The 18,952-nt window shown below is 37.6% G+C and overlaps 1 protein-coding gene across 11 annotated transcripts in view; it reads left to right on the forward strand.

The window, feature by feature from the left end:
• Positions 1–12,155, forward strand: part of CREM (cAMP responsive element modulator) — a 36,358-nt gene extending 24,203 nt beyond the window's left edge. For 4 of the 11 annotated variants that reach the window (XM_050890699.1, XM_050890704.1, XM_050890702.1 and 1 more), the window contains 3 exons: positions 427–615; positions 9,176–9,332; positions 11,033–11,502. In XM_050890699.1, the coding sequence (XP_050746656.1) occupies positions 427–615; positions 9,176–9,332; positions 11,033–11,177 (491 nt within the window). In that variant the 3' untranslated portion in view covers positions 11,178–11,502. Of the gene's footprint in view, positions 1–426; positions 616–4,541; positions 4,663–6,627; positions 6,661–9,175; positions 9,333–11,032 lie in introns of those variants that run through there. The other 7 variants (XM_050890700.1, XM_050890705.1, XM_050890701.1 and 4 more) reach the window with 6 other exon arrangements.
• Positions 12,156–18,952: the final 6,797 nt, after the last annotated feature.

Here is an 18,952-nt window from a genome sequence, read left to right on the forward strand (position 1 = left end):
GACTTGCTCTTCCTTTGTCTAGATGTCCTGGTTTTTGTTTTGTGGGAGTCCATAAACATAGGTTGGTTTTTTGGTTTTTTTTAAAATAACTTTTTTATGTGTTCTGTATGGCTAGGAGCTACTATTTTTTCTTTTTTCTTGTATTAAAACTATTTTAGGAGAGTTAATATTTCTGGAAGCATAGAGATAAAACATGTGGAACACTGCTTTTTATCTGTTATACACATGGCATGTACTACACAACAGGCTTTATATTTGTGGAAATCAGTGTTAACATTATGTAAGTTTTATTGTACAGTTGATCGTTAAGCAAGGAGAGGACCAGGAGTCCTATCAGACAATGTTTATTTTTAAAAGGGAGATGTGCTTTTTAACGTGTTATATCTCTTTCTGTTGCCTAACTTTTCTTTTTCTTTTTATATTTAGTTACTATAACTCAAGGTGGTACAATCCAGATTTCTAATCCAGCCTCTGATGGTGTCCATGGACTACAGACATTAACAATGACAAATTCAGGAGCTCCTCAGCCAGGTGCTACCATTGTGCAATATGCAGGACAATCACCTGATGGCTCACAACAGTTTTTTGTTCCTGGAAGCCAAGTTGTTGTTCAAGGTATATTTTATTAGCCTATTGCATTTTATTTTTTTCATATAAAACGATTTTTCTTAAAAGGCTTTTTATTTTGTGTTGACATTATTGCACTGTTAAATAAAATATTTATGCACAACAAGATGAAAGACAGGAGGAGACTCAGTTTCTCTGCTCAGTAAAGCAGCTACTTCTTTTGATTAAAAGAGTTATGAGGAGGAAATAACAGTATAAAATCACTTTCTGCTTTGAATTCTGTTGTCCAGACTTTGAGAGACATTTAATTGCAGTAAAGGTGCTGTTACAGATTGAAATGAGATGCTGAGGGTGCATCTTATTTAATATATGAAACTAATTTGTTTTTTTCAGCAGTTAATCTTAATAAAACACAAGTTCTGAAATTCTTTGGATATGTTTAGGGCAGAATTTCCTTGCAACTTATGACTTCGTAGTTATTAGAAAGGAGATCCTTTACTGAAGCTAGTTTTCTCACAGAACAACACTTTGTAGGTCCTATAAAAACCACACATGTGAATTGAACTGTGAATAGTGAATTCTTGAACCTTACTGTAGTTCATGCAGGATTTCTTTTCCTTACACTGTTCTCAGCCTTTTGGAAATGCTGAGGGAGATTGAGAACCAAAGGTATCTTGGATTCTTACCGATACCAGGGAAAGTACGGTTGGGATTTGGGTTATGCTAAGGAAAACCTGTGAAAATGGGGAAGAGGTTTCTGTATGGAGACACTAAATTAATGGCTGCCATGGAGGACATAGGGAATTTATTTTCCCTATTTTTTTTTTTTTTAAATTGGTACAGAGAAGTAGGGAGGGAGAGCTGTATGAATGCTTTCTTAAGCCAAAACAGCTATCTGAAATAAACCATGAGAAGAGCTAGGAAGACTTTAAATATGTATTCATTGAGTGGATGAGAGTCATTGACTAAATGTAGACACAGGTATCTGAGATAGTTGGTGAAGTCCAGGTTGAGGTGCTTTTTTTGCCCTAATATGGATGTTTGAGATAAGCTCTGTCTTTAAGTGGCTGTTTCTCTCCCTTTGCTGTAAAGGAAGCCAAGGATGTAAATAAAGCTAATAGCTTGTAGATATCTGAACTTGTTGAGACAATGCTAAATAATGATACTAAATTTGAATTCTTCCATTGCCTCTGGTTAATTCTTTGCTGAAATATATTGTCTTCCCAAGACTTTTCAGAAGCATTTCAAGGAAGCTCTAAGACTATAATATGAAAAACCCTTAGCCAAAATGTTAGTTTTTATCATGCAGACAGTACTGTTATAACTTCCCTAAATATTATTATGAATACATTCTTAGCAAAGCCTTAAGACCCAAATTTGGCTGTCCCCCAAACAAATTTCCCACTCTGGTAGTGCATGTTTTCTGAGTATGAGTCCAATATGTTTTCTATACATATGCATGCGCATCCTTTAAATTAGAGGACTACTCTATCTCTCCAGGTTGACTGTAGTATTTTGTAGGTATTGCTTTGATTCTTCAGAGCTTTGGCGGGGGGGGTGGGGCGGGGCAGAGGGAGTAGCTCCTCAGTTGTATCCTAAAACCTCCCCAGTCCGTGAAGAAGCACAGAACTTAGGGATTGTATCTGGCACCATTTCAGGCCTTGGGAATTTCATTTGACTGGCCTTCCTTTACAGACTCTTTGTTACAGGGTTGTCCTCTGATGGGGCTGTCTTCCAACCTCCTTATTCAGTCTCAGTGATGGGCTTGACTACTTGATGGTAGAGCCCATTAAGTGTCTTACCTGTGATGAAAACTTTCAAAATGGATTCAGAGACAGTTACTGAATACCTGCTCTATCCTGTTTCTGGAAGCTTCTAGATACTTGTAACTAAATTGTAATTGATTTGTTCTCTGTCCATGCTCAGAGAAGTTGACTTCCTAGAATTCTCTGTTCCTTTCGCCCAAACAAAGTCCAGTGCTTTAGTGATGCTCATAGCTGTTGACACAAGAAAAATGCTACATAACATATACAGGGAAAACTACAAAGGGAATAGTAAGTGAGCATGAACTCAGAGATGATGAGAAGATAAAAAGTTTCAACTTACTAGATATGCTATTGATGCTGGAAAATCTTAAAAAATACATCTTTAATAAAAAAAGGGTATTTAAAAACAGTATGAAAGCACCTGAGGATGTTTATGATAATACAGATCTCTTTATGATGATAATTGCATATCATCAACAAACCTGTGTTATTCAGGATGGAGTGAGACAATGGAATTAGTCGGATATACAAGTCTCTAACATGTCCTTACTATAGATCATCTTGCCTATGCTAGAAAGTCTGTAGGAATATAGTTCATGAACATTTGTCACTTACGTATGCTTTGTAGTTGACTGTTCACCTAATGTCGTGATAGCACAGATTATAATAGGAAAGCAACATTCTGTTTAGTAATCTTTCCACTTACGTATATTTTTATAATGATTTTGGGGAGAGAGCATATATATTTTATTTGTAATAATCATAGAAGTAAAAGAAAGAAAAAAAAATACAACAAATATCAGTCCTAGGGCAGAAAAGACCTGTTTCAGAATCTTTCAGATAGCATATGTATTTATATTTTTTCTGAAGTATTTGTTGATGAATCTAATGTAATAATGGATGGCATCACATAAACCCTGTACTTGATATTTTCTGATAACCTGTGATGGGGAAAAAGCATTAGTACAAAAGTGCCAAAGGTGTTGATCCAACTGAGTGATATTTCATTTGCTGCAAGTTTACATTAATAGGCAAAATAAGAGGCAGTTCTGATGTCCTGACAGTTTCCTAATACAGGTTAAGGGTTTTTTGGCTAGCTGAAGCAAAAGAAAGTATTTAATTTTTAGTTAAAATGAACGTAGAAAAGTTGTATCAAAAATCATTCTGTTGGGATCTATGTGTTTTTTCATAATATGGTCAGTGATATGAACAGTGATATTTGAGATTAGTGGCTTGAATTTCTTGCGTGCTTCAGTTCTGATGTTCTGTTCATATGATCCTGAAGTGGTCCTGTAATCACAGGGCGCTCCGTTTTTGCATTGATGCTTCCATTATTGCTGTCCTTGGCATAGTTTCACAGCTGATGAATTACCAGTCTGAATTTGTTTATTACAGACAAATAAATGCCTCAGAAGTCTGCTATGCCCTACATACAGACCAGTGCCTGGACTGTTGGTCTGAAACTAATTTCATTTAAATTGATGTAAATAAGTAGTAACTCTGTTAGAACTGAGATTTTTTTGGTTTTTATTTTTTAAAACTAAGTCAACCAGATCTCTTGGACTTATTTTGAAAAAGGAGGGAACTGGGGAGAGGTAGCCCTTACCCAGTTACTGTTCTGCCTGTTACAGCATCTGAAATCACTAGCTTTAGGTTGACTTACTTTGTTGGAGCGTTCTTCAATCTTTTCTGAAGCTTTTAACTGAAATTAAATGAGTGAGTTGTAGGTTCCCCTCCCAAAGCAAGGAGCTTTAGCCTTTCATTTACGTATTTGTTATAGCTTATTAAGCTTTCCTGTCTTGCATGTCTGTCCAACAGAGTTCCCTGCCTTTTAGTGGAACTGCTCCAATCAAAACAATTGCACGTCTTTTTAAAATTTCTCTATTTTCTGTCCAATCATGACTTTATTATTTGGATTCATTCATGAATTCTAGAGCCACATTTTAATTTCTGTCAGTCAGTGCTGTGAATTTTCAGTGCTGCTTTCTTGCTTTACAGCCAGCTTTGTGGTGAGTGCCTTCTGTAGCTTTATTAATAATTCAGGGGAAGAGAACAAAGCTAGGCTTATAGAAATATGGAAGAGAAAGGAAAAAAAAAAAAAGGTTTACTGGAAAAGGAGTTCTTTGGGCTGCAGTTTCAGTGAGCTGTTCCAGTGACAGAGCATATTAATGACAGTGGTAAGCAAGTGAGGTCACTGTGATGTCAGTGCTCTTGCTTGTAATCCCGCACATGCTTGCTAGTTTGGAACAGTTCATGCTGAGCTCTGGTAGAGGAACAGGAGAATCGTGTGTGCAGAAGCTGATCATGGCTGTAACAGGAGATGAAACAGGTAAAAAATTTTGTTAGTCTTTTACATGATATTTTTGGATGTCTAAGCAGTGCTTAGTTGGTATTTGTGACATTTTCTTTTGAACCTGTTGCTCTAACTCTCATCTTTCAAAACTGGTACAAATAGCTTCTGGTTATATCTAGCCAGTGTAGGATTTCAGGGCAATTTTAACAGTTTCATTTGGGGGAAAAAACCACTGTTAGTGCATGAGTTCTTGCACAGATTGATTCAGATAACTAATCTTTACTATTTGGTGCAGGATTTTGCTGAAAAATCCCCCACTCTTCTTTTAAATTCTTCTTTATTGTGGACATAGTCATATATGTTACTATGTTTATAATTGTTTTTTATTTTGTAAAAATGACACTGCTTTTTTGTTCAGCATTAAACACTTCAGATTTGATAGCTAAAATAGGCTTAAGCATAGCTGTAAGAGAAAGGTGTGCATTGCTTCAGTAGTGTAAATAAACCTTATGCTTTCATTATTAAAGAAAATACTGAACGCAAACAAATTTGAGAAAGCAATAATTTTAAGTATTGTAACGCCTGCTTGTTTTCTCCTCCACTGTTAAAATGGTCTGTTCCTCAGCTAATTGAGTTCAAAAGGCTGACGTCATTAGATTTCCTGGAATCGTGTTGCAGTAGGGAACTGGAAAAGTTAAACTCCAAACAAGATACACATTGACGTCAGCTCCAAGTCATGCTGCGATTTAGTCAGTTCCTTTCTGCTTCGTCAGTTGCCTCCGGCAGATCTGTAATGTTAACCAGTTCGCAGCCGGTACCTACGTGCTGCTGCTCGTTGCTGGTATATATTGTTTCATTAATCCAAAGATAAGTATCTTCTCCAAGTCGACTTTTTTTTTTTTTTAAATGCTCAAAGGGATAATGATTCATGCCTTGTTTAGCCAGTTCAGTGGTGAAGTTAAAAACCCTTTGATAATCTAGTCCCATCATTATGACTCACAGAAGGGGAGAATAGATGTACTAATACATAGTATGCATCAGGCTTTTTTTCTCCTGGACAGTCACTGAAAGAACTCAAGTGCAGGGATGCTCTCTAGTGTTCAGCAAGTTACTTTTTCCAACCTGCTGATACAAGGTGGTTGATTTTGGGGGGTTTTTAATAATTTTTTTTTTTAATTTCTCCGAGCTTAATTTACAAGGTTAGTTGTACTCTTCTTAATGTGGTTTGGGTTTTTTGGATGGTTTTTTGTTTATTTGTTTGTCTTCCTGTAGTAATTTCCTTTTTGTAAGTCTCAACTCAAAGCTTCAGGTTTTCAGTGACTTTTTACTCCCTTGCAATTTTAAGGAGGAAAAAAAAAAAGATGTCCTGGGGCAATGTGTTGGAGAAGTACACCATCTCCAGGTTTGTTGCTTTGGTAACAGTCTCAGTCCTACGTCTGGTATGTTAGGAATGACTTTAAACCTCCATGGAGTTTTGTTAGAAATGGCCACAGAGGTTTGTCAGTCTGGATCAAGGTGTGTGGGATTTTTGTCTCAGTTGCTGAAATGGAAGGTAGCCTTCTCTGTAATGCGTAGATATATTACTAGACTTAAACTATGAATTTTTTGAGGGGTATTTTATCCCCCCTGCTTAAAGCCTGTTCCTTCTTTCTCAATGTCTTTTCGGAGGAAACAGTATTTTATTGTAACTTTTTGAGATATTATACAAAAAGATTTGCAGACTTTGAAATAATTGATTTGCAATAATGTATCATAAAGCACATATTACTGTACAACTAAAAGATACTGTGTCAATGCTATGCTTTTTTTTTTTTTTTTTTTTTAAACTGTGGTGTCTGAGTTTACAAGGTCTATGCCACCAAAATGGTTAATCTCTGTTACCATGCTGGTAGGTTTATAAGTGAGCCAACTGCTAGGCAGGGACAGACACTACTGGAACCTGGTCAAACTATTCATGCAACATGTTGTTACTTAGAGCGGTGTTTGCTGATCCCAGCTGAGATAGGGACTCACTTTTGTTAAGCCATGTTGCAGGTACGTTGTCACACAGAGTCCTCTTAACAGCAGCAGTAAGTCCTGTTAGCTAACATCTGAGTGTAAATCAAATGAAGACAACAAAGTAGCTGGTCTTGCCAGGCTGAGGTGACCTGGGTTATGGGTCTTTCCCTGTGACTTGATCTACAGAATGGTTCACTTGGATTTCTAATTCATTGTAGCTGATGCAAACTAAGGTAACATCTCTCTTTTACCTAGTGATGAGAGAGAGAGAAAAAGGTAGTTCTTACCATAGAGTCTATAGTATGTATGTAATGTGGCCAGCATAAAGGTGAGCCTGAAGAGTTTCTAAAATTCCGTTTTTATAAATAGTGAGCTGAAGTAGCATCCCATTGACATAACTGGGATTGCTAAGAGATGTGGAGAACTTAAAGAAAGGGTTAAGTAATTCCCTTGTAGAGGTACAAGAAGACCAAGCCCTGTGTTCATGGCAGCTGCCTGTTAGTGCTCACAGGGCTGTCCTGAGCTGATTTCCCTCTCCCTCCCCCATCCCCAGGGGATTATCCGTAACCCAGGCCAGTTCACTGGTCCAGTTCATCTTGTAATTCCACAAACACTTTTACCCGCAGGACCGAGAGAGGGGGGAGGTGCAAAGTGTTTAAGCTGATAATGATTTCAGGACATGGCTGTGGAATTGTAGTCTAAACACAGCTTGATCCTATTTTTTGTATTTTAATTAGTGAAGCACCTGCATTAACTTAATAATAGTAATTTTTTTATTAAGTTTAGGTTTTGTTTTTTTCCCCCTGTAGTTGACTGATGTCTCTTTACTGCTCTACCCATCAGCCTCCCCAACATGTTTTTGTCTACATTTTATTTTTCCAAGTTGTCCTGGTTTCGGCTGGGATAGAGTTAATTTTCTTCCTAGTAGCTGGTATAGTGCTGTGTTTTGAATTTAGGATGAAAATAATGTTGATAACACGCTGATGTTTTAGTTGTTGCTGAGCAGTGGTTACACTAAGTCAAGGACTTTTCAGCTTCTCATGCTGCCCTGCCAGTGAGGAGGCTGGGGGTGCACAAGAAGCTGGGAGGGGACACAGCTGGGACAGCTGACCCAAACTGGCCAAAGGGATATTCCATACCATATGACATCATGCTCAGCATATAAACTACGGGGAAAGCTGGCCGGGGGCTGCTGCTTGGGAACAGGCTGGGTGTCAGTCGGTTGGTGATGAGCAATTGTTTTTCATTTGCATCACTTGGTTTTTTTGCATTTTATTTCTCTCCCTTTTTGTTATTTTCCTTTTCATTACAATTTTTAATTATTTTTTTTTTTTTTTTCAATTATTAAACTGTTCTCATCTCAACCCACGAGTTTTCTTACTTTTACTCTTCCAATTCTCTCCCCCATCCCACCAGGGGCGGGGAGTGAGCGAGCGGCTGTGTGGTGCTTAGTGGCCGGCTGGGGTTAAACCATGACACAAGTCAAGTTTTTCCATTATTTGAATATTGCTTTAAAGAATTAAAGTATAAATTAAGTATAACATAACAGCCCCTGAAATTTCATCTTTTATATTCAGTTGCTTTAATGACAAAATTTGAAGTTTTGTTCTGTGATAATATAAAATATTTATGGAAAGGAAGAGGTAAATACTTGCTTATAATTTGAAGAGGGATACTTTTGGACTTTCACAGTGTTTTAAAGTCGGGGTACATCATGTAGGAACAAAGTACCTCAGAAACACAGAAATGAGGTGAGACTATCAGAAAGGTATTGGTTCCAAATAACATGTCAGATTTCAGATCTGCGTTTAGCTTGGGGAGAGCTCAAAACTGGTAGGCTCAGGAGCTGAATCTGAACTTTTGCACTCCGATTTACTGTGTAGCTACACCCCTTCCTGTGCAACCACCACTACCTCCTCTTGCCCGCTGATGCTGCAGCATCCTATTTGTGGTCCTCTTGCCCAGGGAACATATTCCGATTCACCATGAGCACTGTCTGTTCCTTTTCATTTTGGCAACAGCAGCTCTTACTGATTTTCCAAGGGTTACCAAACTGCTGCTGTAAAGGGAGGAGAGGCAGTAAGGCTGGTGCTGTTGCTATCACAGGGAAGGAAGAGAAAGTTGACTTCTGAAGCAAGGTGACTGCTGAAGCCTCTGTTAGAGGACAGGGGTAGCATAAACCTCAGTGGCTGCAACAGCAGGACCACCTTTTCGTGAGATTGTGCAAACAGGAAATAAGTGTGGACGCTCTGACAGCATTTCTCAAACAGCTTTCCCTATGTTGTCTGGAAAAAGCCATGTGGAAGCTTTCACAGGCTTCAGTCTGGCTGGCTAGTGGGGCCACATGCTAGAGCAATTTAGATAACTTCTTTTACAGCGTGGAAATAAATGCTAGTAAGATAACAAATATAGTTGTGACATTACAGGCCTGTGAAATATTTTACGTAGCAGGGATCCTGGATAACTCATCAACAGAAATCTGTTATTTCCAGAGAGACTTGTGCATAGTTCTTTTTTGCCATAAGGTTTAAAATATGATTCTTTTATACAGCTGCCACTGGAGACATGCCAGCTTACCAGATTCGAACTCCCACTACTACCTTACCTCAGGGAGTGGTAATGGCAGGCTCACCAGGGACTTTGCATAGCCCTCAGCAACTGGCAGAAGAGGCAACACGCAAGAGAGAGCTGAGACTTATGAAAAATAGGTAAGACTATATAACAATTAATAGTCAGTGTTGCAAAAAAAACCCCCAAAACATTCTAATGAAGTTTTCTTCTTAAGGTCATGAGCACTGCCTGTGATTGACGAAGGGAAGGCAAGAAATTCTTTGTCAGTCATCCCACATCCTTATAGCATTGAGTATTGGATGTTAACTCTGGAAAGTTAGAGTTGACCTTGTCATCATGGATTTTTAGTTCTAAAATATTACGGTAATTCAGAAATCATTATTAGTGTTGTCCCTTTCTGATAATTTTTGTGATGATCTGGAGGTATACTTATTGTTGAAAATTTTTTTTTTTTCCACCCCCCCTACTGACAGTAAAATGGCCAGTATGGGTTTCTTCATTTTGTAACATCCCAGCAAAGAATTGGGTAGGAAAATATCTGAGGATCTCATTAGCAGCTGTCCATTAATGATGCTGTGAAGAGGACTTATTCTAGGATGGAATGATAATTATAGACTTTCCTAAATACTTGGCTACTGGGATAAGTTATTGTGCAGTGCCCCTCTCATTTTGTAAGGCATATTGTGTGAGGTAGCTGTATATTTTTTAATTAGTTGGCATGGACTTGACTGTATGCTGTAAATGCCAGTCTTTCTCTGTGCATTCTTCTTGCTATTCTTACGAGAGACTTTCTTTTTTTAAATGTGTAGCCACCGCTGTCAATGGCAGTTAGATTAATGGAAGAAATATCTGCTATGCAGAACTCTAATACATTGAATAGCCACTTGCCTTATCGCTGAATTCATGGTATTGCTTTGCTCTCATGCCTGTCCTTTATTTTAAATTACTCATGAGAATCATTGCATTGTTGTGCCTGCTTTTGTTTCTCCTCTCTTCAGTTTTAAAACTAGTGTCTATGCTATCTCTCATATAACTTGCTGGAAAGTTACACTCTCACAATTTGACAATTTATCATGTTCCAAGATGTTAAAGGAGTGGACTCCCAGTACTTCTAAAACTTCTCGAATTGAATGCTTGTTCAGTCACATGCTTCTGAAAATACTACCAAAAGTGTTTAGCTTCAGTATAACAGAATTCTGAGCAGAGCTATGAGAGTGGCTCTAGACTGCCATTTCCCAGCAACAAAAAAACCCAGATGCATGTGGCTGAAATGTGCCCAGGTGGACAGTTCTAAAATGCTAATAAATTGTATTTGTTTGGACTTAAATTTTACTGTAGATTGTTACATTAAGGTAAAAAAAATAACAGCAGGTTGTAAGCTTGGCATCTAGCTTTTTATCTGAAGAGAGTAGTGTTATGCTTGTATTTTCTGAAAGTAAATTCTTTGGGTTTGGTTTTAAGATTTTGATTGCAGAAGATAATACTCCTGATAAACACACAAAATGGAATGTGACTGAAAGAAGAAATGCTGCTTTCAGTCTTAATGTTTAGTACAATTCAAGTCAATATGTTATCATTTACTCACTGTTTTTTCTCAGTTCCTTTGTGTATTAATTCCATCTTTGTTGATGCTGAATTTGTTTCAAGTTCTAGTTGTTTTGAATTGTATTTTAACCATGTTATTGCTTATGGCTGTTATCTGCTGTTCTGTTTGTGCAATGCAACAGTTGGTGGTGGTTGTTATTGTGGAACCGCAGGGATTGCAGGTAATTTCATTTATCCAGTCTTTGCCATACTGTGGCTGTTCCTGTAGTCATTTGCCTTGTATTGGTTCCAGGGAAGCTGCCAGAGAATGTCGCAGAAAGAAGAAAGAATATGTCAAATGTCTTGAAAATCGTGTGGCTGTGCTTGAAAACCAAAACAAGACTCTCATTGAGGAACTCAAGGCCCTCAAAGATCTTTATTGTCATAAAGCAGAATAACTGTCTTTCATTTGGACCTCGTTTATTATGAACTTTAATCAAGGCATGAGAGGAAGCAATTCTACAGATTGCCATATGAACTTGAGAGAGAGACACTTGAGGCCCTTGTGGAACCCAGTTTTGCTTAGTGTTTTCAGACTGATTTGGGAGATATTCCAAAATTTGGAATTCTGTCATAGTCTCCATACTCTGCTGAGCTTTCTAATGGCATGCAAATGGCTTTTTTGTTTGCACTTTTTACTTCTGCTTTTTGCAGGGAAGCTGCTAAAGAATGTCGACGTCGGAAGAAAGAATACATAAAATGTCTGGAGAGTCGTGTTGCAGTGCTAGAAGTTCAGAACAAGAAACTTATAGAGGAGCTTGAAACCCTAAAAGACATTTGCTCTTCCAAAACAGATTAGTAAAAATATTTATTATACTGTGAACTGACTAAAATATGTCCATTTTGCTTTATAAGGCAATACATAGCCAACATGAATTATGGCTTTCTCTTTGTGTCATTTATATTATATTCCAACTCCTAACATTCCTGAAATGCTTTCCTGCTTTTTGTCAATTCATAGCTCTAATTTCAGGTTTTTCATGCTCCTCCCTTCCATCTCCCAAGGAGCCAAATGTTAAAAAAATGTAACAAAGTAAAAAAAGCGCATAATTTCTAAGAGCTGTTTCTTTGCCATATATTTACATACTACTTTTTACATGTTACTGAGTGTCCTGCACATACAAAATATTTTACAGTTGTTTTAGATGAATCATAAAGATAATGCATCCAGTAATACAAGAAAATCAAACAACCCAAGGTATCTCAGGAAAGAGTTTATAAAAGAATGTTATGATTACATGTATGTACTAGCATACTAGTCTACAGATGATTTTATGGCATATTTTTATATTAGTTGCTTTGTGGAAAAAAGTATTGTATTGCTGTCACTGAGTGCCATGGTTAAAGATAGTTTTTAATAGAACCATGTTGTTTAACCTGTGTAGTGTCTGATTTCCTTTAAACACCTGGTTATTTGAAATCCATTAAAACCCGTGAGTATCTGGAAGAGGACAAAGGAAAAAAACATACCTAAACTCGTGACATGATGCTAAGTATATTGTAAATACCTGAAAGAAGCTGTCTGTTATGTGGCTGCTATTTACTTAATTTTTTTGTAGTCTGTAGAATATTTGCTGTATTAGAGGTCTATATATCAAAATTCATTTTTGCGTCCTGAATACTTCATGTTCTAGATTCTGGACAGTTGTAGACAGTTGCCTATAGCGAAGGCTGATGGTGTAGTTCTTTTCACACTTTCTGCAAAGTACTGAGAGGAAGTAAAGGTGACTTAAAGAAGAAACTTTCCAATAAACAGTAACGATCTACTGATTCACAGGGTTCCGGAATAGCCTATAGGTGAGAGCTGAAGAATTTTAAAATAAACCCATGCTTAAACCAGATTACAGTTCTGGTAAACGCAGTACGTGCCAACTTTCCATTGTGCTTTGAAAGAAAATAGTGCTTATGCAAAATTGCTTCTGGGTATTTCTTTAATTCAGGAATGATCTAATTGTTTATTGGCCAGTACAGTCTCTGAGCAGAGTATTTGGGAGCTTTGCTGGAACTAGCAGCACCATTGCCTTACTGATGTGGTGGGAAGAAAGGCTTAGTTCCTACTTAATTGGCTTTACTGGGGGGAGTGTGTGTGTGTGTGTGTGTGGAGGGGGGGAGGGATGGAATCATACCATTACTAAAGTCACTAAGACTTCTTCACTTAATTTAAACTGAATTCACATTTAACCCAATCTTCACTCTGACACTGTTGGGGCAGGGTGTGTGTGTATTTTTTTTTTTTTTTTTAAATCTGGTTTTCTTTTAGCTTTCCTAAATTACTTGAAATACACAAGATAACTTTCTCCAGTCTTTTGAAAATTCCGCTAGGTACCTAAGTGAGACCATTCGTAGAAGAGGTATTACCTCTCACTTCCCACAGCCACATCACTTGATTTAAAAAGGAAATGGGTTGCCTTTTGGGCCCACAGGCTCTGCTGCAGGTCTGGAACAAAAGTAAAGTAAACGTTGAAATATCTGTTTCACTGTGAAAATACATCTTAAGTGTAAAGTCAGCAGAAGTCAAAGATTCTGTTAAAGTTGGACAGGATGAGTACAGTCTGCAGGTCCATGTTGCAGCCTCTAGACTGCAACAGAAGTGTGCAGCAAATTGTTGTGGCTCTGTCACTAGAATCTGTTTTCTGTTACAGGTAGGCATTGCTCCTGACTCTCAAGATATTTGGAAACTTAAGTGGAAAGAAACTTGGGCGCATGGTGGATGTCTCTCCAGTAAAAACTTCTCTTATCTTTGTCTTCCCAATAGTATCTGGTACTAATTGTAGTTAGAAATTTGATAGGAGGAATCCTTGTCTGTTCCGCATCTGTGTAGGCTACAGTCATTTCTTTGCTAATGCTTTTAAAACATTTGATTAATGTTTATTTTTTTATTTAAATAATTATTTGTGTGTGGGAGGGTGCTTTGTTAATAACGGGAGCTAAACTCAAATGCTCTTGGCATGTGTTTGGTCATTCTGGAAAACTCCATTTGATCTGTTTATCTGCACCAGGGAAAAGTATCCTGCTTCAGAAAAGTCAACTGCACAAAACCTGGCTCATTTAGACTAAGACTAGGAAAAAAGAATTCATTCTCAGTAATTCAGTTTGGTGTAGCATTAATTTTGACAGAATTAGCAATGCACATTTCTCTATTTTAAAGTGAGAATGAGTGAGTTTGGTGGATAAGAACATTCAAGATGTACGGTTGGTAAATTAGAACCAAGATGCATCTTGTGGTGAAGGAAATAATGTATTTGAAAATGAGCGAAGGCAGGTCTGCATAAATGCTAAGAATCTGTTGTCAAATTGCTACTGCAAAAATTACTACTTAAAACAATAAATCCAGTTCTGAATTGGTTTGAGATGTACATTGAAAACTTTGTGAGAGACTTCCCTGAGATTAAACAAAGATTTGAAGGAAAAGTCAGTGTACCACTGGGGTTTGTCAGAGAAATAATACCAAAATACTTAGATGAGATGGGACTGCTGGAGCCTGGGTCTCTGTTCAAGCAGTATATCAGAGGATTAAAGCGATAGACAGGATATACGCTAGGATAGACAAATTAGTTTAGATTATAAAGGAAAATAAATCATATTAAGTCTTCCTTCAGTTTATTTTTCATCTTTAAAGTGTCAATATAGCCCCCTCAAGTTTTAGATCAGTTGTGGGACTCATTTTATTCTATGTCAGGGTCATGTTTCTGAATGTATGTCAGCACTGGAATCCAGAGTAGATGCACATGTGCTATGAATGAGAATAGAAATTTTCTTACGACTTGCTGTTCATCAAGCTTGCATTTGTGCATGTAAGTCCTGTGCTTGCTAGTGCTCCTCTCCAAGGGCAGAAAAAGTGAAAACGGCTGGAACTATTCATCATTACTTCTTACTCTTCATGGAAGAAAACTGAAATTTGACTGGAGTCTGAATTCGTAACTGCCAGAGTTCTTGGGAGGTGACGCTAACACATTTTCGGAGCTGTGCTGCCTAACAGTTCGGGTGAAACTGCCTATGCTTGTATAATGGCACCCACGTTCTGGATACCAGGCCAGGAAAAGGTCAGTTTATAATGATTGTGTTGAACTTCTTCGGGTAAATCTTAGGGTTTTTATCGAAATCAGTTACTGATCTTTTTCCTGAGGATACATTTTGATGGGAGAGAGGAAACTGCTTTCTGCATTTTTCTCTGCCTCTTCACTTTGTGACCACTTTTGCTTCATCCAAAGGCCAAACAATGTTTGCAGAGAATTACTAAGTGGATCAGACACTGAGCTCAAAGTATTTCCTTCGGTGACAATGGGTGGAAAAGCTGTCCCTTTGAGTTTCTTCACATCTCATTCTTTGTGTAAATGATAGATCCATCCCTTTTCCTGAAAGCATTATAATCTAAAATTGTACAGTGCAAGCATGCAAACTAACTGTTGATTTTTGTGAAAGGTCTGTGATGTGGCTGTCAGTTACATACCTAAGGAAACACAGTATCACTGGCTGTTGTGGTTCATGTGAGTACTGGGACTTGCCCTCTGTCCCCATTTTACTACTTCAGTTCTTAGTTGAACAAGGCTTTGGGTTCAGTACTCTTTCCAAAGAACTTCTTGACCACAAGATCAAAAACCACCTTCTGTCTGGTAGCGCATGTGTGGTGTTAGTTTTAATGCCTCTTCCCACAATTTGATGCTGTTTCTACTCTGAAGTTGCTAAGAATGTACCAATAGCAACTGAAGAGGTGTTCAGTCTTAATCATCTTTCTTGATGGCTGTGTCTCAGTCTCACTTGACAAGGCTGGAAAGCACCTACTTCTCTAATAAAAACATAGCTCTGAGCTTTGGATACCAATATAATTTCCACAGGAATCTGATTCCAGTTCAGATTTGTGAAGCAGAGTGCTTGGTGTGGCGCAGGAGAAAGGCCTTTTGAACACAGTATTATTCTTAGTACAGAAACATTAGATGAATCTGAGTTTGTTTATTACAAGAGAATTTGAGCACGAGCTTTGATTTATCAGAGCCAGGAATTTTGTTTTTTTCAGTACCAGAAAAAAAGGCTGAAATAATTGTGATTTTTTTCTTTCTGTAAGAAAACCGCATCCCTATGGTATGAAACTCTTCTCCCTTGCTGAAACAACGCAACTGTTTGCAAATTTCTTTGAGACTGATAGCTAGAGGATCTGCCTTTACTTTACAGGAAGGTGTACGCAAGACTGCATGGATGTGTTTGTTTTCAAATAGAATTTCATGTAGCTCAGAGGAAATGGTCTCTTGAAAAATGTCTTCAACCTCCTGGAGTTGTGAGTGATGAGGAATGTAATAGTCAGCTTCCTCATAAGGTACAGCTTTGAGTCATAGCTGGTTTTTTTCCCCATCTAAATGGAGTGGGGAGCAGAGTTATAAAGAGAACTCTCTAGGCTATCCAGGCAGAGCTGTCTCTTGACTGTCTAAAACAGCCTCAGCTGTTGTGACCTGGGAAAAGAGAGATTAAAATAAGTATATTGTGTGAGTAGGTGTGGGTTTGGTTTCTTTGGGGTGGTTTTTTTTTTTTGGGGGGGGGGGGTAGGGTGTTTTAGTTCCAATGGATTTTTCTGTTTGCAAGAATAATTGTAGGTTTTTCTGCCTGCACTGATACAGTCCTAAGGAGCGCAAGCTCCTGTTGTCTCCCACTTGGTTATCCAGGGTTGTCCTTCCATTCTTATCAAACATAATTGCTGATCTCTACTGTTATCCTGCAGACATCAGTGCAATAGCTAAACCCAGTGTGATCTTTTTCTGAATGAAGTATCACTTCAAAGAAAACAAAGGGATCTGCTCAGCTTCTCATTTGGATTGACTCATCTTGCCCACAGTTTTTTTTCTGTTTTATCCACTGGGTGTTTTGTGCGTGGGTGTGTACATGACAAGAATGTATTGAATGCTGAGCTATTAAGCAGCTGATAGAAGTAGCTGCATTTTGGTTGTCAGCATTCCTATATAAAATATTGTCTTATGGGGAGTGGGTTTAATTTGGTTGGGGATTTTTTTTAAGGCACTATGAGGCTCTTCTGGATGAGGGATAACAATGATTTCATTATTCCAGCAAAAGTTGTGTTAATTCTAGTATTTGCTTATTTTAAAAACTGTAGAAAATGATTTAGTTAATTTTTAGGGCAATTTGATACTATCTCATGCAGACTGGCAATGGCAGGTAGCCAAAATCAGTTTATTCTTCTGTCTCTAATGAATCTTTTCTACTCCATTTTCTCAGGTTTCTGTTTTTTCCTGCTTCTGAGATAGAGCTTCCTTCTTGGAACTTGCTTGTTAGACATAGTTATGAAGCAGAAGCTGTGTATATGCACAAAGTCTCAAAGAGGGAGGGTAATGTGAGAGTTGAATGCTGTGTGTAGACTAAGGAAAAAAATAACTTCACTGTATTATGTATGACTTGAATGGAAAAAACAGTGAAGGAAGTGTCTTTGTTATGGCAAATGCTGAGGTTTTTCCTCTACTTTAATAGCCGTATCAGTGGAATCGGGTGTGATTAACACATCTTGTGAATGGAATTATAGCTATAAAAATGTCACAATTCAGAAATCTGGTTACCTAGCCAAGTCATTGTTTTTGTTTTGTGGTTTCAAAAATATAATTTCCAAATGGCCTTGAATGAGGCTTTTAATGGTCTCATTTTCATGATTTTTTTTTTTTTTTTTTCCACATTTGGTTGTGCTCATACCAGGCAAAAGCTGCAGCAGAGTTGTTTAACAAGACCAGTCTGGACCATAGGGTCGTCTTCTTCTAAAGTAGTTCTCTTAAAGATTTTTTTTTTTTTTAGTTTCAGCAAGGTATTTATCACGTTTCTAGCTTTCATTAATTCTTACAGAAGTGAGAGAACTGCAAACACATTTTTAAGTTTAATGCATACTGTGGTGTTTTGCTTGATGAAATTGGTTTTGAAGAACTAGATTCTCAAAGATCCTGGTTTTATGAACTAAAAGCTTCCAGAACTTTGTCACCTGCCATATAAACAAGAAAATGCTTAAATCCTTACACACCTGCCTCTTTACCAGTGAAGTTGTCAGTTATTTCAAAGATCTGGACATGGGCCTGGAACTGCAGCCTTATTGACACAAGTGGGCAACCAAAATCTGTTGAGATTTTTGAAGTAGACATTCTTCTGTTTCTCTCATTTGAGGCCTGACCTAATTAGCTTTTCTGAAGTGTGTCTACTAGAAATGGGTCTAATATCAGATATAGCCAGAGAGAAACAGGAAAAAAAATCAGGATAGAGTGAACAAAGTGTTTGAAAGCTGTAGTGTTACAGAGTAATACAAACAGGCAGGTATTGTCAATTTGCATGTTGGACTTTATTTATTTATGTATTATTTTTTGCTTCTGTATTTTTTGTGTAAGAGTCCTGTTGGTCTATGCAGGGGTCAGAGCTCTGCTGTATTGAGCGCAGGATGAAAAGCATTAACATTTCAAAATTGCTTCCAGTTTCTGTTGTTGTATCTTGTGTAAATTATCACCTGTAGCTGTCTCCCTCATGCTAACAGATCTGTTCCATACATTCTGTGTCCTTTCTGATTTCTTCTAGTATGTTTTGAACCTGATGGTCAATTTCAATTAAAGTTGATAGAAGTGTCAGAGATCTCTCAAAAGTTCATGAAAATAGCTGGTTACCAAAGAACACATGGACTTACTAAAGGAAAAGCTACAGTGTAAGCTTTGTTAGATATAAGAAAACTTACTTGGAATTCTCTCCTGTTGGGTTCCAGAGAATTAATTCACTGATTGCAGGTGAACCATAGAAAATGAGGTTTCATTAGTTTTATTGCTGACAGCTGTATTTTTGGGAGGATGTTCACATTTCTATGGAATACACTGTATTTATTTACAAGGACAATGTGTTTAGAGACAAAGTGTATTTTATTAAAAAGCTTAAATACCTTGCAGACCTAAGATGTTGGGTCTGAAGTTGTTCTCTGCCTCTTCACTAAGCCACCAGTAGTTGACTAAAGAGCAATGGAATATACCCTGATAAAATACTTGCTGGATGCTGTCCCAGATTTAAATAGTTACTGACAATTTTGCACACTTCAGCTAGGCGAATAAGTTAAAAATGGAGTGGTTTTGAAATACACTATTTACAAGAAAAAATACCCACTGCCTTTACTGTTGCATTGTAATAGCTTTGAGTAGAGAGTCTGGTAGTTCACTCT

Source organism: Gymnogyps californianus, chromosome 2, assembly GCF_018139145.2.
Source record: "Gymnogyps californianus isolate 813 chromosome 2, ASM1813914v2, whole genome shotgun sequence".
NCBI classification, from domain to species: Eukaryota; Metazoa; Chordata; class Aves; order Accipitriformes; family Cathartidae; genus Gymnogyps; species Gymnogyps californianus.